Genomic DNA, 21,091 nt, shown 5'->3' on the forward strand with positions numbered 1-21,091 from the left:
CACTCCAATAAAGAATCCTAATTGCTTCCTGCAGTCTGCAGTCAAAGAGGCATGCAATAAATTGCCCGAGTTAAAAATAAAAATGCTGCTGTCTAAACTGATAAACATGACACAATGACATTTAGATCTAATTAAAGCAGAAATGTAACGAGTAAATAGAGAATAAAAACATCTTGACTAATTTCCATTAACGAAAACATATTAAGTGAATTTCCACGTGCAATAATTCATAAAAGAACAAAAAAATTTCTTATGTATTTGTTATTCTAATGTTAGGTAATAAAGCAAATCGAATAGAAAAATCGAATAAAAAAAACTTTGTTATTTATTTATAAAACAACAATTAATGAATGGAGAAGAAATATCAATTGAATAGTCGTCGACGACTCCTTTTAGCTCAGTGACTTACCAAAAAACCTCTCCGTAAGATTGCCGAAAGCTAAGTCAAGTTTATAAATAATGTCAAGTACACAATTCCCCTACGAACAGGTACTCAGTCGATTTTTGAACCCGTCTCAAACGTACAAAAAATTGGTAGTGTTTTCGGTAAAGTGTTTTAACAAATATCTATCAAGATGGTTTTCAATGTGATGATCCAACTATGCAAAATCACACGGGCTAGTAAACTGTTTCAAAGGAATTTCTATTTACCGCTCCTGAAGCCGCTTTCACCGAAAGATGCCCTCCGGAGGAAAATTCTCACCGGCCAAAATGTCCTCGGATCTAGAATTGAGCATTACATTCCGGTTTTGGAAGAATATTTGATGAGGTTGCAACGACGCAAATACGCAGTCAAGGGTGCTGGGAAAAAACGATTACGGAAGAAGTCAAGCATGAGATATTTAATGCCGCTTTTTGATGAAAATATGGAAAATCATGACAGGCTCATACATCTGCTGGCTAGGAAATCGAAGGGGAAGGGTCAATGTTACACTTACTATGTTCCTGATAAGGACTGCACTTTGGTGTTTACCTATCAGTTGGAGAGGGCTATCAGAGATAAGGAAATTCTTGATGTTGTGATAGCACAAAGAAGCGAGAAAATTGTTGTTAAATTGAAGGATGGCACTAAAGTTACTCTACCGTTGTTGACTTATGATGGGCGGGCTCCATTTTACCGGGGCGAAGGTTGGACGAAGAAAGACATGGAGGAGTATCACCATCATGGGAAGGAAACCATGTCCATTGCTCGGCTCTTCGAAGCTAAAGAACAAGGTCTGGACGAATGGGAATTAGAAATGATGCGAATTGCGAATAAAAGGAAGAAGAAGATGAAAGGTGAAGGAACAGCTGATTGGAAACAGATGATGACTGCGACTGTCGCAAATATGGATTGGGATGACTTCGAGGAAGAAACTAAACAAATAGTTGAACAAATCAATGAACCTGTGGAAGACGAGCCGATTCCCATGAAAATAGACAGTATGGAAAAAACCAAATTTGTGAACGAGAAACTTAAAGAAGCTGGTGATGAAATAATGTCGCTTCTGCCAACAATGCCCGAAATTCCCGAATGTGTGAAAGTCATGCGAGAAGGTTCGCTCTCAGAAATCGCCAATATCTCTGGAATGTCTTTGAATTTGCCCTCTTCTGGCAAGGACCGCTTCGTCCCGGGCCAGGTCGTGTCATCGGAGGAAGGCGAATTGTTTGTTCCTGGTCAGACCGTTGAAACGGAAGATGGCAGCTCGGAATACACGCCTGGCTTCACTGTAATTTTGGACAACGAGCCCACCCTCCTTCCCGGTTTGGTAATGGGCGACGATCCAAGCAAGCTTATGTTCTTGCCAGGAGAGTCGACGATAACTGAGACCGGCGAGCTGCAGTTCGCCGAAACCGAAGACGATATCAGGAAGGACTCGCTCGCCTTGTTGCCCGAAGTCGAGGAGGTGGAAGAGGTCGAGTTAGAGGAGGAGCAAAACAGCGAGGAGGAGAAGGAGGAGGAACGCCCGAAGCCGCCCCCTAAACGCGAAAAGAAAGAGCTCATTTACGAACGGCCCAAACGTGTGTACGCTACTGAAAGTATGGGTCCTAAACGTCGCGAACGGTCAAAAAAAGCGCCGCCAAAGGAAGAACCAAAGCCGGAACCGCCGCCGGCGGTGGTACGAGTGCCTGGTGAGCCGATTTTGTACGATATGACAGTACCGACTTTCGAGAAGGACCTGTTGGAACAAGAAAAGGAGCGCGTGGAGAATTTCAACAACAAAAAGGCGAAGGAGGAAGTGGACATCGACAAGAAGCGAAGGGAGATCAGGATCAAACTAAAACAGTTCGTAGATCGTAAGCCCCCTCCACCAGTGTACGAACCTTTAGAACCGGTGAAGAAGAGCGAGAAGCTTAAAGAACTGGAGAAGAACATCAAGAAAGGAAAGTTTTTCGATGTAGACTATAAGAAGTACTTGAACAAGGAATACCCTCAGCCCTTCATGTGGAATAAAATGCACGAGTACAGACACACGTTCGATTCGGTGGGGATAATGCGTCACCGAGTTTGGAAGTCGGTCATTTAGTAGGAGACGACTTGGACCAATTAGGTCACTGAATGTGGCTGTTGATAAATCGGTAATCGGGTTGGATGGCATACGTCGATCCATTCTATTTCCAATCGCGACCCCTCACCATCCGCATTTTAGTTCATTACCGTTCGTGATGCTCGACTCGATACATACCGGTCTTAACAATAGCCAGTAGTATAATCTAGTGCAACCTTTTTCGTCAAATAGAAGCAAATAAACGAAATGGTGCTCAACGTCAAGATATCCCTCTGCAAGATCACCGCCGCTAGCAAACTCTTCCAAAGAAATTATTACCTTCCACTCTTGAAACCACTCTCGCCCAAAGATGCCCTTCGTAGGAAAATCATCACGGGCCAGAACATTCTAGGTGCAAGAATAGAACACTACATCCCCGTCCTCACCACCCATGAAGAAAAAAGTTCGGAACGCAAAAAGAGAGGCAAAGGGACACCCGTCATTAAGAAAAGAATCCGAAAGCATGAAAGCATGCGATATGTCGAACCTTTCTTGGACGAAAATATGGAAAACCACATGCTACTACAGAGTATCCTCAACCGAAAACCTAAAGGCACGGGCCAACACTACACTTACGAAATCTTGGACAAGGGTTGCACCCTTGTTGTCTCCTGTCAGATGGAGAAAGCTATCAAAGATAAAGAAATAATTGACGTCACCATGGCACAAAGAAGCGAAAAGATCCTAGTGAAACTGAGCAACGGCCTCAAAGTCACTGTTCCCGTCGCCAGTTACAACGGCAATGCCCCTTTGTACCGAGGCAGTGGCTGGACAAAGGAAACAACAGAGGAAGAACATCACCATGGCAAGGAAACAATGTCCATTGCAAAATTATTCGAGGCCAAAGAGTCAGGCGTTGAAGAATGGGAACTGGAAATGATGCGACTTGCAAACAAACGAAAGAAGAAAGTTAAAGGTGAAGACTCTGTCGACTGGAAGCAGATGATGTCAGGCTGTCTCGAAAACATGGATTGGGACAAATTTGAAGAAGATACTAAACAAATTGTTGAAGAAGCCAGCGAAATCGTCGAAGAGGAAGACATCCCGATGTCAGTCGATGACATGGAAAAAACTAAAAACGTAGGGGACAAACTCAAACAGGGTGGAGAAGAAATTCTATCACAGTTACCCACAATGAAGGAAATCCCAGAAGTCATCAAGATCCTAGAAAGTGGCGAGATGTGCGAATTACAGAATGTTTCAGGCGTCAAGGTTAAAATGAACAACGGCCGCACTTGTTTCATTACAGGGCAGATGGTGAAAAGTGACGAAAATGAGGTCTTCGTACCGGGCCAAACGGTAGAAACAGAGGGAGGAAACTGCGAGTATACTCCAGGTATCACCATTTACATGGACAACGAGCCTACATTGATTCCTGGCTTGGTATTTGGCGAGGAGGAACAACCCGCCATGTTTTTACCTGGCGAGTCTACAATTACCGAGAAAGGTCAATTGAAGTTCGAGGTGACAGAGGACGACCTTCCGCCTATAGAACACAAAAGATTTTCGGATTCCTCGCCATCTCCGCCACCTGAACCCAAGCCAAAAGCCAAGCCAAAAAAACCCGAGGAGATCGTCATACGTCGGCGCGTTATCGACGAACCAGAAGAACCAGTTCGCAAGGAACGAGTGAGAAAGAAACCACCAGTCATAGAAATGAAACCCAAAGAGGAACCTCGACGGGAAATACAATTCCGGCCGCAACGACAGCCACTTGATGATCCTTTGATACTTCTGGAAGAGCAACGGTTAAAGAGAGAAGAAGAGGAGAAGAAGAGGCAGAAGGAACGCATGGAAGAGAAAATACTGAAGGAGGAAAGCAAAGTAGATAAAATTCGGATGAGTATTCGTAAGAAATTTAAAGAATTGAAGTTTGAAGCGCCGCCGCCTTACGTTCCCATAGAACCAGTAAAGAAAAGTCAGAAGTTGGTCGAGCTGGAACGCAGCATAAGAAAGGGCACTTTCTTCGAAGACGACAAAACCAAGGAAATCCTAGAGAAGGCGCGAAGTGCGACGAGGATGCTCAAGTACCAGCACGCTCTCAACGCTTATACGAGTGAATTCGGGAGAATACGGTTCTAAACGAGTGGTCCAGTGGGATGAGGCGAACAAGCGTCGCGACGCTAGTCTGCTCAACGTTCTAACGTCGGGATGACTTAACTCGCCGCCAACGAGCCGATTTACGAAACGATTTCTCTTGTCTTATCTGCTTCTATTTATACTGTTGTAAAAAATTGTATATTTTGTCGATCGTTGAGTGTTGTGTGTCCGAAATGTTTTATAATAAATCGATGTATAATTCAAGTGTCACCGTCTGAATAAATCAACCCTTTGGCCCCACTTTCACAATAAAATAAAAAATGGTGAATTACGTGTTGTCATTTTGTAAGATAACCGCCGCAAGTCGGATTTTCTCGCGCAATTTTTACCTGCCGTTGCTCAAGCCCTTGACCCCTAAAGAAGCCCTGCGAACGTTCCGAATCACAGGTAAATGGCTACTAGGCGCCAAAATCCAACACTACATACCGGTGCTACTAAACCACAAAAAGAAACGCTCCAGCAAAGTCAAAAATTTTGGCAAAAAACCACACAAAGAAATGGAGGATTACACCTACATGACTCCGGTTCTCGATTCGGATAACGAAAGCCACAAGCTTTTGCTCACAATTTTAGACAGCAAAAAAGGAAAAGGCAACTTTGTTTACACGGTCGATGATAAAAAATATAACATTGTTTTGCAAGCTGAGTTGGAAAAAGCCATTCTAGATGGTGACGTGATTGACGTCCTAGTCTCACAACGTAACGACAAAATGATAGTTAAGCTTAAAAGCATGAAAAAAATCCCCATGGAAATTGAGTATTACGACGGGGAAGGCAAGCTGTACTGTGGTGAAGGAGCGACCTGTCCCGAAGACGAGAAGTTTCACCACCACGGGAAATATACAATGAGTTTGGCGAAAATTTTTGAAGACAAGGAATTGCAGGAAGAGAAATGGGAGGAAGAATTGAGACGTATCATGCGTCGGCGAAAGAGGCAAGCAAAGGAAGGTTCAAAAGAATGGAAAGAAATGATGAAGGAAAGTATTAAAAATCTCGACTGGAATAAATTTGAAGAAGAGGCTAAGAAAATTATTGACGAAATTGACGAACCAGCTCTTGAACAAAATATCGATATGGAAATCGATGATTTGGAATCGACGAAAAATGTCAACGAAACGATACTAAGGAAGGGTTCCGAAATGTTGGACCAGCTGCCAACAATGAAGGAGATTCCCGAAATTATTAGAAACTTGGGTAGTGCCACTTTTGACGAAATCGAAGTTGAAGAAGGTGATGAGGAAAATGGAATAACTAAACGACGTGTATCGGGTGTCAGAGTTACTTTGCCCTCTGGAAAAGAGTGTTTCATAAGTGGGCAAATGGTCCACACTGAAGATGGCGATGTTTTCGTCCCAGGCCAGACCGTCGAAAATGAATTTGGACTGGAATACGCCCCTGGGATTACCATTAACGTTGATAACAAACCGACTCTGATCAGCGGCCTAATTATGGGCGAAGAAGAACACGACCCGATGTTTCTGCCAACTCAATCGACAATCACATCAGACGGTCAACTCACTTTTGCCACGACTGTCGAAGAGAGACCTAAACCGCAACCCGAGAGACAAAAATTGAAGAAAAAACAACAGGAAGAAACAATAATTGAAGAAACCGCCGAAATGATGGAAGAAGATGAAGCTGACGTCGACAGTATTTCATTGTCGGAAGAGAAAAGTTTGGACGTTTCGAGCATCGAACTGAACAATTCCGAAATCGAAGAACTCGACATCGAAGCTTACAGACTGAAACAGGAGCAGCAACGCCTCGAGATCGAAAAACTTAAATCGATCCTGATGGACGACGGCCTGGACGACATCCTCGCAAGCATCGAGGACAAGCGGGAGCAACTTCGCAAGAAACTGGAAGAACTGCGAAAATTGAGCGTCGCAGCGGAGAACAGTCTTGTAAGTTACGTCAGTGAAAGCGACACGATCGAACTAGCGTCCAAGATAACCAGCGATAAAGAAACTATTAATAGACTTTCGGATATTTTTATGACAATAACGCGGAGGGCAGCGACTTTCCGCGACAAAAATAGCATAAATGCGGACAATATTAATCAGGCTTACATTTCTGTAAGTAACTTGTCCGAGGCGGACGTGAAATTCAACAGTTCGCGCAACAAACTGAAAGTCATGCTTAAAACAGCCGCGGTTGCGGCCAACGATGTCTTTAAAACGCGCCCCAAAGACCAGATTCTCGCCCTGAATGCCATTGGAGACATTGTGGTCGAAGTGCTGAGGAATGACGATCAAACGCTTGCACAGCTCTTGGATTTGATGAATACGCCCATAGAACGAGCGGAAATTTGCAATGCGGTGTACAAACAGCTGACCCAGAACATAACCGATACGAAAATAACTTTCTTGAACGACATCATCACGAACTTGTCGGCGTACGACGTCATTGATCGAGTCGAAAAGGTTCTCAAGAAACAATCCGAAATTAAATGCGAGGCTTTTGTGAAAATTGCCAAAGTTGACCCCGAAATTATAAACTATTTGGTCAAGAATGTCAAGAAGGGGGTGATCAAGGTTAAGACTGAAGAAGACGCGATCGAATTACTGGAGGAGTCAATCGAGGAAGCAACGAGAACTTTGATGAAGGAAAATTTGTCGCATATGGTGGATGAGCTTGAAGAACTACAAGAAGAAGCAATCAGTTTCGCCAGAGCCCTCGGAATGGGGAAAGTGGAGGAGATCCTCTCTGAAGCGACTGATTTGGATCAAATAACCGATAGCCGGGCTGTTGAGCTTTTGGAACGCACGAATTTAATCCGTCAGTTGGCCGAACGTGATTTCTCACTGAAGAGTGCCCTGGAACGGATCAAGAAAAATCCGGAGCGTGGCCGTTCAGACCCTAGGATTCGCCAGTTGATACGGGAGAGCGCAGTTTTGATATCGAGGGGGCCCCAGTTGAGGAGTTCCCGCGATGTTCCTTTGCAAATGCTGAAGAATCAGAACCTGCTCGCTATTGAGGATCTACTGATTCAGAGAATCAAAGTGGAGTTTCCGGTTTTGGTCAGCAGAGACACATTACAAGCAGTTATACCAAAAGAAGCAGCTCGAGGAGTGCTGTCGGGCCGCGTCCCGTATGTCCTTATCAATGAAAACGGTGTAACGAGTATAAATCCAACGCGAAGATTCTCGGCGGACGTGCGAATTGACGATTTTAGTGCGCGCGAGCGGTCCTCCGAAAGAGACGATGACAGAAAGTACCTCCAGGCCAAGAGTAACGTAAGGAAACTCAAAAAACTGTTGAATAATAACAGTAGACAGGTTGCATGAAGTGACTAGAACAATGTTATTAAAAAGACCGCCATGTGGATGATTGTCGTAAAATTATATTTGTAAATAAACTTAGGTTTAAAGCTTCTCGTTCTAACAAGTATAATTTTAAGCGTGTGAGTAAAAAGTGTGCGTAATAATGTCGACACGAACCCCCAACACCGCTAAAAATAATCTTACATTTTTATCAAAATAAACCAATCGAGACACCACATTATCACCTACACGAGCGCTGCATATTTTTCGGAATGTCTAATTTCAGGTGAGTGAATCATACTCTCGACCGACCCTTTGCTATTTTTGTGTTCATTGCGAATTAACAATATTTTTTGTTTCAAAACGTTATTTCTGACACGAGTGGGTTATTCGCGTCTGTTTGTGTGGCGTTGTTGCTTTTTTAACGTTTCACAGTTTTGAAATATGGACACGAAATTTGGCGACCGCACACACTCTCCATAACTTCATACATCATCCTTTACATACCTGAACAAGTATAAATATCTCTACTTGTGACTTTAGATAGATGCGTGTGTCTGTGTGCTGTGTTTGGGTGGGCTTGCAAAAAACTTCTTGGAAGAAGGTTCCGCATACTTTAAGTAAATATACAGAGCGACCCTTTATTGACGAAGTTACACCAACATTTTAAATAAAAAATTGCAAAAATTATACTATCTAAGTATACTTAAATAGTATAATTTTACTATCAAAGATAAAAATTCCTCTCGGTCAAAGCTAGTGGTGCTGGAAATTTAGAAGATAAAATCAATAAATTTAGCTCATTATCTTTTTTTTTTAAACTAAATCATATTTATTTGAAGTACCTTCTTAGTTAATTGGTGCTAAGTAAATTATTTAAGTAATTATGGAAAATAAAGAGAATTTTGTCTTATTGGCTTGTTTCCAAAAAGTGAATCATTGTAAAGTGCCATGAAATTGTGAAAGTCAAAAATTACGACGAAATCGTCATTTAGCCTGCAAATATTGTTTGTTTTGACCGAGGCTTTGACGTAATGATTGTTCCATTTAATGATGTCAGAGTGTTATAGTTGATCAATGAACAAAATTTCACAATTTCATGCAGGCGACTGAATTAGAAACTAGTTACAAAATATTGTATATTTTTTCAATTTTTCCAAATAATTTTCCTGTTCCTTTGGAATTCAAAAATAGAAATTTATTATAAACTGCCAGAAACCAGCGACTGGCTTTGGTATAAAGCTGTTGTAATATAAATGCTTGGCAGTCAAAAGAGCTTTTTTCTTTTACATTTTGATTCTGGGGCAAGGTTTGCGTCTAACTTGAGAAAATGATTCAAGTGTAACCTCCCACTTGTCACTCTTGGGACATATCGAGTGTTTGTCTCTGTACACACTGTCGCAATGAAAATCCTTGCAAAAATTTGCTTTTGTCGCCCTCTCACACACTTAATTAAACCGAGTTGAAAGATGCAATTGAGTTGAAATCGTTTATGTGGCATTTATGTTAAACATTTTGCACAAAAATGTCCTGTGTTCTTTATTGGACCATAAATCATCTATTTTAAGTTAAAACAAATCGGAACAGTCTAATTATAACAGAAAAAGTCATGTCATTTAAGTGAATTTTTTATTACCCAACGCAATACATAAATATGAAGAAAGACCTTCCGCATCCGCGTTTGTAAAACCAGAAAAAATCGTGCACTTCCTACTTCTAGTTCACACATAATCAGAATTTATCGCAGACAAACTGTTCTGTTCTCCACTGCCAATATTATCGTAACCGCAATTCTTGGCACTTCTTATAAACGTAAATCACCAAAAAAAGAAACTCATTTTGAATTGAAGAATAAATAAATTAAAGAATGTCATTTTCCGTGGTAACGTCCTTTTAGTTATCAATAATTCCTGGCCTGTCCCAAGCCTAGACCCCACGTGGCCCCCAATTCCACCCCGGTCCAAATTTAGTAGCAATTGCACCAGCGGAATGCCATTTGGCTGCAAGACGCCTCCTTCTTGCCATCTAACACAAATAACAAACATGTCTCGTTATTCTTGTCGTTAATCACCGGCCGAGGTGTTATTTCGGTGCAGTGCATCCCCGAAGATGCTTTTTCGGCCGGTGTACGTCCGGGCGCCGCCTCTGGCGGTCAAAGTACCCTCTCCAGTGAAGCCGCCGCCACCACCGCCCCCGCCGAGATCGCCCACACCGCCTCCGGTTGAACCGGAACCGGAACCGGAGCCAGAACCCGAGCCCGCACCGGTGCCTAAGAGCAAGATCCCTATTTTGGTGTCTGGGAAAGGGGTCACCGCGGTGTACCCCAAAGAGGCCACAATGGACGTGCTCTCCGGGAAAGTCGACTATTTCCTAGTGGATGAACGCGGATTGACGCTTTTTGAACGGAAACCGGGTGCGAGGGTTGTGGTGGAGGAGGAGGTGGAGCCGTATGAAGTCCGGCGGTGTCGGGAAAGTTGCCAGAGGCTGACCCATAAGAACCCCAATCTGGAGTTGGAGTGCATGGGGCGGTATTACGGGAATAAGGTTTTGAAGGGCAACACAAGCTATCGCAGTAGATATTGACTTAGCTCCGGCAAGTTACGAGTATGTTTGTTATTTATGTAAACAAATTTTGTTATTTTTTACAAAATGACTACTGTTTCCCACGTCTAGTTATTAAATTGTTGATTGTATTATTTTTTATTTCCTCTCTTAGTTACCTGCAAGACCTCTGAGCCATTTTGTTGTAACTTTAACATAATTTTTGTTTTAATAAGTGATTCACGTCAAAATTAATTGTATTTATATATTTATGTTGGTAATTTGCTGCCATTTTAATGCTTCAATGGGCCTCAACTATTAGTGTGAACCATTAGACCAAAGGTTTAGTGTAATAACCCTAATTTAAATATTTAGATACGAATTAATTTTTTATAAAATTTAAACTTGGTGAAATGAAATAAAACAACCTTAAATTTATTTTTTGGAATTTGTCGCCATTTTGATGCTTTAATAGACATATTAAAGCACGCAACGTCATCAAGTGCTGTGTCATAATTGTTATTATCTGACGGAACATTTTACGAAAATTAGGTTGGCAAGAAGCAAGTTTGGGACCGTAGTTTTGCTATTATGTTATTGACAAGATTTAAAATAAAAGAACGACAAAATATTTACTTTGGAACAAAAACCTTTATGAAAAATACGCAACAATTTTGGTTTAAATTTAGAACACGGAAAAACTTTGCTAAAAATATCTTTTTAAACATGAAAATATCTCCTATTTATTTTCTTTTTTATTGTTAGTTCACTAACCGTTGTAAATTCAACTTTAGAATACATTATAGGTTCATTTCAAGGTATAAGATTTGTTCTTGGAAAAACTTAAAAAGGTTTTTTTTTGTAATTGCTGACAAGCACTACAATTTTATTTTAGGAAAATTGAAGTCAATTAAAGTAGCCATTTAATGAGGAATTTGAAAGGAAAGTTATTTTCATGCAAGCGTATCTCAGCGTTTGTAAGAACCATAGAAGGCTTTTAAAAATTTTCAGGAAATGATTCGGTAACTTAATTATTGTTTATCAAGCAACACGGCAATAAATTAGCATAACACTTTCGCCTTTTATCATATCAGAGCAAATAAAATGTCGCTGTCAAGCCGGTTACAAATTTCACAAAACATAGCAAAACTGAAAGTAGTCGTCGTCCATCAAACTCGGAATCGTGTGAGAAGCGAGAATTTCAATTTTTTTTCAAAGCTATAATTATCTCAAAAAAATTGAAAGTTCAGACCACAGCGAAATACACGCAATTAAGTGTCAAGAGTAGATTTCCATAATTAAAACCGTTCCGTTCGCAGACCGAAAAAATGGAGACGAGCCAAACTAAGAAAAGAAAATTTTGGTTTTCGTTGAAGGTCTAATTTTAACAAACCTTCCGAGCTGAATGCCGATGAAGACCGCAAAGCTAACAACCACAAAAAATGTTGCAAGTCATTTAGAATTTTGTCACGCTCATAATTTAATTGAAACTAGTTGCATCGATGCTGTTTTATCCAACGGAAGGCCGGCATTTGTAACATTTCCGACAAGTTGTTTCGTCTTGTTAATAAACTCACCGGAAAATAGCAAAATACGACGTGAATGAACAAAAACTTAATAAAATCATTTAGAAAAAAGCCACATAAGCGGCCCCGTACAGCTACGTTCTTCCGGCACAAAATATCAATTACTTCATGCTTATTAACATTCCACGCATCTTGATCGAAACGCACAGATGACAAAGGTGATTGACAAATTAATGAGCAAACAACGCGGAATTTCTTCCGCGTGAAGATGGCCAGAACCACTTTGCCAGCCGATTAGAAAATCGTCTATTTATGCAAACGCCGCTTTTACGAGGCAGTCTGCTTATTTTTCCTGTGAGCGCCCTAAACCGCGCGATTTCGCGTGGACTCAGATCGGGCGGACGCCGTGGCCACTTCGTGGAGGAATAACGGCAGGTGGCAAATACCGACCGAGCAGGTGAAATACACAAACACGCGGTTGCAACCTAACTTGGTGAAGTCAGTCTCGAGCGAGTGGCCGTTGTTGGTGCAGTGCCGAAGACGCCGGCTCTTAGTTCTTGTGTTGTTTGTGGATTGCGTTCTGGATTTTTGAATGGGACGCGCAGTTATGTAAGTGGTCCTTCGATTCGATTTGCTTGGGCCTTGCGGGGCTGCACCTCGTGTGAACCGCACAACAAAAGCTAAACCTCTGGCAATTACGCAATTTGATCGGAGACAAAGACGCGAAGAAGACACGAGGGTGCATCGAGTCGTTGACTTGATGAGAATTATTAAAAAGGGTTCATTCGAGTTCAGCACGGAACGATCTGATAAAATATTTACAGAACCATGTAATTTATTCAGGTTTGTTGTTTACGTCATTCAGATTAGTTCAATTTGTTCGGGATGCTTTTTCGAACGTCTTCTTCGAAGCAAAAGCTGTGACGGCTCGAATTAGACACAATTAGGGAGGCGCGGGTATTTATACCATTCCCAGATAATTTTAGAAAATCGAAAACAAGAAAGTTGAAAACTATGAGTTATCCTGCTTCGAGGGAAATTTTCGCTATAATTGGGGCCCTTCCGGGCTCTCGCGTGAGACAAACTAAAGGTCCAAGGGTTCTGGAACAACTTTTTCCACCAAATTATTATTAGTTTTATTAAATGGGGCAAGTCTACCACAACGTTATATCATTTGGGCCACACAAAATTACATTTATTACCCATAAAATACTGTAACTTTCATTTGCTTCCTCCATCCATTTCATTTGATCATCGTTTATCATATTTAATAGTCTAAATTATATTTGTGGTATTTTGAGCCACTGCTGCCAACTATTTTAACACATTTGTTACGCTCCCTACTTATAGATATTTTGAAATTTCTCCAAAAGTGTAAAAAAGGTGAAGCGATGAAAATTGCCAATGATTCGAATCCATTATATTCGTCACAGTGTATTGGCATGCAATAACATTTTTGTGTCAACACGTTAAATCACAACAAATCAAATTACCCGGAACCGAAAAAGTATGAGTTCATCGTGTAACTATTCTTCATTTGAATGCAAGAAATGTCGGAACTGTTATCAGGTGCTAAGTGTATGCAGTGAGTGCTAAAAGAAGCCTTAGAGTTTGACACAATTATTTCGAATTCTTCAGGTAATAATAACTACCTAGTTATTACATTCCAGGCGTTTAGCTTCCGCTTAATTTCTTCAAACAGAAGTCATTTATTAAATTAAAAAACAGGAAACTGCAGATTCGAGCGATATGTCTGAAAGTATAGCCTCGGACTGTTCCTCTTCCCTAATTCATATATTTTTTCATGTACCACATTTATGTCAGTGACAAATCTGTCTTGATTAAAGGCAACATTCACAGCTTAGAATTTTGAACAAGTAGGTCAGAAATTATAATTTATGGTCTTAGTACAACGTGTTTCATACTTATTACATTATTATAATGTTTAATGCGTTAAAACAAAACGTAATAAGACCTGAAATGGCATTACGTAGGATTATTAAATTTAATCTAACATTTTACATTACCTACATCAATTCTCTCATCACAAAAACGTTTGATTTTAAAATTATATGTTGTAGTTTTTTCTATTATTTTAATTTTTAATTACCAATACTTCTTTAATTTGTGAATCAAATACTTTTAGATCACCTTCAAAATAGTCAATAACTCGTCTATCAAGCGGTTGGTTAGATTAAATCAAAATAAATAAATTCGGTCGTTGAGCCATTCAAATAAACAATTTTTGCAACATCTGAAATTAGTGGTCGAAATCTTGGCAAGCGCATCTTGTAACGTCAAACATTCATCTTCAGCCGTTCAGTTTTTGTTTATGTAACAAAATGCAATTAAATCGAACAATAGGGAAACGTTCCCTCCATTATGCAAGAATAACAAGCTTATTGTGATCATGATCAAATTACAAATCCCCTGACATTTAGCCAGAGTTCAGTCTTGTACAAGTAGGCGAAAATAACAATTGAATTGATAATTAATTGATTGGATTTTTGAAGCGATCAATGGCGCGCCATAAATGTCAGACTGATTTGGGGGAAGTACCGAAGGCGAGGCCGTTGCCACGCGTTATCGAGATACTATCATGTAAAAGGCATCCATGCAGAACAAGAGCAAGAAAGTTATGTTTACCTTTACGGACCGTACGTGCCGTAAAACTGCCAATTTCAGTTTACCTACTTGCATAAACATCCATCATTAATAACGAACCATTATAATTTATGGCCAGCCGCAAAGTACTAACTGTAGATTCATACAAATTTTTCAAGTCGGACGAGAAAGTCGCGTTTCAAGTTAATTATCTATTTTTAATTAGCTCAATCCCCGTGGAAATCTGCCATGTACATCGATTATCTTCAGCTACTTGTCTTGGGGATTTTTTTAATTAGTGAATCTCGCATTCAGTAGCGGCGCACATTTTTCTACAAGTTCATTTGCTCGAAACGGGTATTTTTACTGCCCTGTCAACAGTACCGTTGAATACTTAATTCATGGCGTTGTTCAGCTTAAATCTCGTTTAAACACACAATCACCAAAAGCCGGCTTGTGACGCCTACAAGGCCCGCGAGGCGCCGCGGCTGAGATTTGCGGGGAATAATCCCATTGATTCGCATGTCTAAGGACAGATTACTCATGTCATATAATTAGATGAGAATATAACGAGAAGGTCGAGCCAATTTTTTCATTTTTTGTGACATGACGGAGCAAGTGTCCAGACAGTTGAGCTTCACAGACAATTTCGATTTCGAATTATTTACATCGTCATGCCAAGAAATGTAGAAACTAAATTAAAATCACTGCAAAATCAAGTAAAAATCGCTTTAATTTTAATTACAATTAGGTATATTTGAAAATATATTTGATTCTTGATCAAGGAAATGCAGCTGAAAAGCATTCATTTTTACGCAAGTTATGCTAGCATTTTGCTTATGCAATTATTAGAAAATTACTGTGTATCTGAAAATTTTATTTTGCAAAACAAATAATTTGCAAACCAAATATGTACACTGATGCATATTTTTCCACATCTACGGTTTATAAGGATTAATTGCGGTCTTAAAATTTCTCATAAACAAAGTAGAAATACTTAAATATTTATGTCTATCATAAAACCATCTATGTAAAAATTGATAGGGTGTGCCATTTAAAACTGCCAAGGAATACACAATAATAATCTAACAAATTAAAAGAATTTATGTTTCCTCATGAAATTTAATTTCGCGTATAATCATAAAGCTTGAGCTTAAAATTTAAAACATATTCCCACAGAATAGCGTTGAAAAAAGCGGAAGTTTAGCATATATGAAACAATTATTCTGCTTGATATTATTGTAAGTACTTCAAAGGTGACCGATTCTGGAATTTTATATGAATTTGCTTTAATTTCCACAATCCAACCGCACAAAGGAATCCATTATTGCGTTATTTCGCATTGTTGGAAATAAATTAAAGGAAGCTCAGCACGCTTCGTTCTAAAAATCGTCATTAAGCGTCGAGCGCCTGCCTCCGAAGCTCCATCACCTCTTTCTTCCATAAAAATCCAATCTGATACAAGTTAAACGAGATTCCTGCTGCAAACCGTTACGCTTGCTACAAACATCTAAATCAATAAAACAAAAGAGCCAAATTAAGCCGAACCATGACCATGTATGCCGACCATATGGGAAGCGTGACCGTCGAGTGATGTACGACAGAAAAAATTACATTTTGCCCGAGGACACTCAATTGGACAAGCATTGGCAAAAAATTGAAAAATTGGAACTAGTTCTCGGAGAAAATCGAGCTAAAAACCTGTAATGTTCTGCGATTGTTGCGCGATTTCTCAGATAACAGATCGTTCTCATTCTTGCCGTGCTGGTAGGCCTGGTTTCCGATGGAAGAAATCAGGTGGATATGTTTCTAGATCTGCAAGAGTAATGAATATGCGAAGTGGGGCGCACCCTTAAGGCGCGTTCCACGATTTCGTAATTCAGCGCTAAAAATGGACAGAGGAAAGTGTTCGGCGTTCAAGGAAACACCGCGATTATGAATTGTTTTGATCAGAGGGATTAAGTTGCGTAAATTGTTTGGGATTTGGTGCCAAAATTGGCACGCTTTCGTGCGGTATTTCTCAAATAAGATCGCTATCGGGGGCCGGGACTGCCAAATTTTGGGTATTTTTGGGCCAGGAATGCTGAGTGGTGTCCGCTTTAATTGACATTATTTTGATAAATTGCGAATTTCGTGTCAGTGTGCATCCTTTCTCTTCGCAAAAGATTCGTCGGTTTTTGTCTCCCGGCATGCCAGGAAATAATAGCGAGTCACACAACAAAATTGCCAAGTAAGCAATTGCACTCAACAATCAAACACATGTTACAAATGAAAAGAAAACATGGATCAAAGGAGGAACGCGCTCCTCTATAACTTGCTGGAAATTGGCACGTTGTTGTGGCTGTGAGTAATAATTATTAGCAACGGTTTCGAAAAGCCGGTTATCAATGCAAAAAGAAAAAATAGATGAGAAAAAGTGATACATGTGCCGTCCAATGGAACTTGAAGCATAGAAAGTGGAACTTGGATTGGAACTTCGTAAATGAGTAATACTGGCAGATATTCAAAAAAGACGTAAAAAGACAAATATTTACAGAACAAAAACGCCTGGCAATATGGATTACAAATATTTGCCGACATGAATCGAAAACAATATTGTGAACCAAATTCTATAAAAAAAATGTCAGGAATAGAGGACAGAGAAATGATGCATTAGTTATTGTTTTGTACTGGTATTTATTTGTGAGCCATCGATCAACTGATCTGTGTTCAAAAGAATAGGTGTATCCACCTCAAAGCATAGAACGCAACAAATTATTTGCTTCAAATATCATACATTTATTTTTGCTTTAAAAATATGTTATTATATCTCTCGCACAATGTGGCTCGCAATTGATGAAATGCTAGACACAATTTATTCACTTCGAATGTCATTACCCACATTTGGCTTCGAAGTAATATCCATGATTATAGGTTTACACTTGAGAGAATGTGCCTCTTTTAAGAAGATGCCATATAAGTTAACGCGTACATTCCCCCTTCATTCAATTAATTTAACACAAGTAGGATTTGGCAATAATGCGGCAGCCAATTTTCATCTCTTGTTGGACCAACTGTTGAAAGATTCCTGCCACGTTCTATCCTCGACAAAAAAGTGATGAGTGATGAATAGAATGTTTTGATTTCGTAAAAAGTATACCACAAACAGCCGTATTCTCACTAGTTTTTGCCAACGCTGATGGAGGCAAGGAGTCAGGTTTTTCACATTTCCGGCATAGAAACATCTTAATTAACGCTTTTTACAACAAAATGTTAATAACTGAAGGTATCCACTAATAACACATGTTCTAAAATAGCTATGGGTCAATTTGGGTAAATTTATATTTGATCGGAAATTTTTAATCTACATATTCAGTGATTTTTTCTATTCGTTTGACCTTGATTGTGGACAGCAATTCACTTTCCTATTCCAATGGACTTGGCTTTAATCTCAACAGTTTGAACTTAATTCTCATTTTTTTACATTTTTAATGAATAGAGCTTTAAATAGACTGTAAAAATAAGGGCCTTGGGAGTCCCCAGGCAAACTCGGTTTCGACTCGCTGAACAGCGTCTGTTACGCGTCTGCCCATATGGTTGAACGAACATCTAAAACCCATACTTTTTGAACGTTGTAGTGGAAACTAATAAAATATGAAAAAGATTCAACTACAGTCGACGTGGACTGGGTACTTAAATATTCCTTGAAGTTGCTCGGAGTAAAAATATCGTGCAAAAAATACTAAGCGATTTCAAATGTGAATAAATTATTGAATTTTCCCATTCCTGCTAGAAAGTGCAAGATTTATTCCGTCTCCGCTTCCTTCCTCCTGCGGCCATCTACGACTTCCTTGTCCAGGAGTCGGTTTTTCCTCCGACTAGGAAGAAATTACACCTCAAGTCCAGATTCCGATCAATTTCCTTTCTTGGTGTTTAATCCTAAGCTATTAATTTTAATAGCCGCTATTAACCATGGGAAAAAATGACAGCATAAGTCGCATATAAATCGAACCGATTTGTAGTAAGATTGTTAATAAATTAATAAGCGTCGGCTCTTTATATTCCCTATTACACGAATTTTTACAGACTCGGCCATTGTGGCGCTTTTTTCGTTCGGGAAAACACTGGAAAAACGTGTTCTTTGTTGTATCCTCGACGGATGTGACGACCGTGTCGGCGTGGCCTTGGCTGATTCTTTCTTCAGAGATGCGTATCGAATGTGAATCGAAGAGGTTTTCTCTAAATTATGCAAATACGGCGAAGTCCATGTGGAGGGGCCGCGCTTTGTTCCAATCCGGTCGATGGCGTTTCCGGTGATTACCGGACCTCTTGTCATCTCTCATCCAGTAAAAAATTCTCGGCTCGGCTTAAGCGAACCGTTTCTTCCTTCTTCACTAGACATGCACCTCGCGTACGCACTTGCATACTTGGAAAATAGCAGATGATGGCAGGCGGTCTATATCGCAATGGCGCTTCAATGGTCGCTCTGTATAGGTCACTAACCGCTCCGCAAGGTCGTGCTGTATCTTACTCCATCGCACCTTAGAGAGTTTTGATAGATTTGCCTTTATAGGGCACCGACTTTTCCTGGGGCAGTCCGCGGAGCCGCCGAGCGATGAGTTCCGGAAGCCTCTACAGAGGTTACACCGGGCCTAGGGCCTAGCAATATGCGGGAGGAAGAACTGGAGGTGGCCCTCAAGGTACGTGCGATAAATATCGCCATGAATTATTCAAACGTAGGGATAGTCGCGGTCTACGCACCGCGGGTCCTGATTTATCGGCTCTATTGTCTGGGTCTGTTTAGGTGGTGATCGTGGGCAATGGTGGAGTGGGCAAATCTAGCATGATCCAACGATATTGCAAAGGCACTTTCACGAAGGACTACAAGAAAACGATAGGAGTCGATTTCTTGGAACGGCAAATCGAGTAAGTCGCATTTTTTACTCGCCACAAACACGCAACTATTGCTAATTTAAAAGTATAAATGAAGCGATATTAAATTCCCGTGGTGGTTGCTGCTATTAGTGTTTCCGGTCGAGACGGTGGCTCACCCGGCGCATTCGCCAATTGTCACCGAATTACCATAAACCTGCAGTCTTAATACGAAAGACTGAGGTAGAATTAGTCAGATATCTCCTTTCATATTTTTTTATCTCTAACTTCTTAGTCTTCTTAAGTCATTGTTTTTATCATTACTATTATTTTTTGCCGGTAGAGTCGACGGCGAAGAAGTCCGCTTGATGCTGTGGGACACCGCAGGTCAGGAGGAGTTCGACGCCATCACCAAAGCCTATTACAGGGGGGCCCAGGCCTGTGTCCTTGCCTTTTCGACGACTGACCGGGACTCGTTCGAAGCAGCGCATTCATGGAAACTTAAGGTGAGGCATTTCGAATGTGATGTGTCAAGTATAGCACTTTTTGAAATTAATCATCGACAATGACTGAGCTGTTTGCTCGTGCAAATAAAACGAAGAGTTAACGGATTCCCGCCGAGTGTTTAATATTGAAAGTAATTTCGTTGTTGATTTTTAAGCTGTGTCATTTTCGCCGTCTGCTTATTATAAATGTGTATTTATTTTGCAGGTTGAAAACGAGTGTGGCGAGATTCCTACGGTCATTGTACAAAACAAAATCGACTTGATGGACCAAAGCGTCGTCAATCCGTAAGTGCGATTAAAAATGGATCTGATTTATTCCTCGCCAGCTCGGTAAAAAAGCTAATGAAGCAGAGATGTCGCTATGTGTGGCATAACTCAGATTACATCTCCTGATGTTCATAAAGCCGTAAACGTGGGTTTATGGACTCGGAACGAGAAAAATCGGCGACTTTGTATGCACTTACCAACAATTACCTCCAGTAAAGTCGCTAACTGTTCTGCCTTTGCTGTCATCGGGCAAGATTTATGCCTCAATTAGCATACGTAAAAATGACAATTTTATTATCGGCCCAAAAACTGTTCTAACGGTATTCCTGATTTGCATAAACCGTCCCGTTTTGTATAGAAATGGCTAATTTAATTAACCGCTCCACATTCCAGTGGAAAAACAACAAATTATGCACACACATAAATCCCTGACCAAAAATAGGAGTAAGTCACGGAAAAGCGTCGGCACGCGATGCGGTTCAGGATTTATGGGGTTAAAAGTGACCCGTTTGACGTCATTTACTCTTTTATTTACAGAGAAGAAGCTGACCTTCTCGCCCGCGCCCTCGGCTGTCGCCTGCTCAGGACGTCGGTGAAGGAGGACGTCAACGTCGCGGCTGTTTTCCGACACTTGGCCGCAAGGTGCCTTGCAGAACTCAGAGATCCGCGAGATTATGACTATTTCACTACGCCCACACCTCACCACCCCAATTCGCTCACAATTAGTAAGGCCCCAGACTGGTTTATCTCTGACTGAAAATGCGTTGCAGGTGCCTTCAGCCCTAGTCATTCTTCCAAAAACCACAACGGAACTATAGTTTTGAGGCCCAATAAGCACAAAAAGAAGAAGAATGTCTTAAAGAACGCTTGTCGGATATTGTGACACTCTCGATTCGTTTCTTAGA

At 40.5% G+C, this 21,091-nt stretch overlaps 2 protein-coding genes across 2 annotated transcripts; both read left to right on the forward strand.

Annotated features, from left to right (window-relative positions):
• The first annotated feature begins 493 nt into the window (after positions 1 to 493).
• LOC664518 (uncharacterized) lies at positions 494 to 19,467 on the forward strand. Its single transcript, XM_008197772.3, has 6 exons — positions 494 to 2,506; positions 2,631 to 2,643; positions 2,721 to 4,607; positions 4,886 to 7,864; positions 19,115 to 19,241; positions 19,346 to 19,467. The coding sequence occupies exons 1-5, from the start codon at positions 576 to 578 to the stop codon at positions 19,202 to 19,204; spliced, it is 6,900 nt and encodes a 2,299-aa protein (XP_008195994.2). The 5' UTR covers positions 494 to 575; the 3' UTR covers positions 19,205 to 19,241; positions 19,346 to 19,467.
• Positions 19,209 to 21,069, forward strand: Rab23. Its single transcript, XM_970519.2, has 6 exons — positions 19,209 to 19,241; positions 19,346 to 19,467; positions 19,757 to 19,919; positions 20,125 to 20,204; positions 20,724 to 20,911; positions 20,957 to 21,069. The coding sequence occupies exons 1-6, from the start codon at positions 19,209 to 19,211 to the stop codon at positions 21,067 to 21,069; spliced, it is 699 nt and encodes a 232-aa protein (XP_975612.1).
• Positions 21,070 to 21,091: the final 22 nt, after the last annotated feature.

This window comes from Tribolium castaneum, chromosome 3 (genome assembly GCF_031307605.1).
Source record: "Tribolium castaneum strain GA2 chromosome 3, icTriCast1.1, whole genome shotgun sequence".
Classification (NCBI taxonomy): Eukaryota; Metazoa; Arthropoda; class Insecta; order Coleoptera; family Tenebrionidae; genus Tribolium; species Tribolium castaneum.

What these genes read in the sequence shown, in the direction of transcription:
- LOC664518 (XM_008197772.3), top strand. Translation starts at nt 576, where the DNA reads ATGGTTTTCAATGTGATGATCCAACTATGCAAAATCACACGGGCTAGT. An exon ending in AATTCGGGAGAATACGGTTC is followed by an intron (nt 4,608 to 4,885) that starts TAAACGAGTGGT and finishes ACAATAAAATAA; the next exon opens with AAAATGGTGAATTACGTGTT. An exon ending in ACCTCCAGGCCAAGAGTAAC is followed by an intron (nt 7,865 to 19,114) that starts GTAAGGAAACTC and finishes TTGCCTTTATAG; the next exon opens with GGCACCGACTTTTCCTGGGG.
- Rab23 (XM_970519.2), top strand. Translation starts at nt 19,209, where the DNA reads ATGCGGGAGGAAGAACTGGAGGTGGCCCTCAAG. An exon ending in AACTGGAGGTGGCCCTCAAG is followed by an intron (nt 19,242 to 19,345) that starts GTACGTGCGATA and finishes GGGTCTGTTTAG; the next exon opens with GTGGTGATCGTGGGCAATGG. An exon ending in TTCTTGGAACGGCAAATCGA is followed by an intron (nt 19,468 to 19,756) that starts GTAAGTCGCATT and finishes TTTTGCCGGTAG; the next exon opens with AGTCGACGGCGAAGAAGTCC.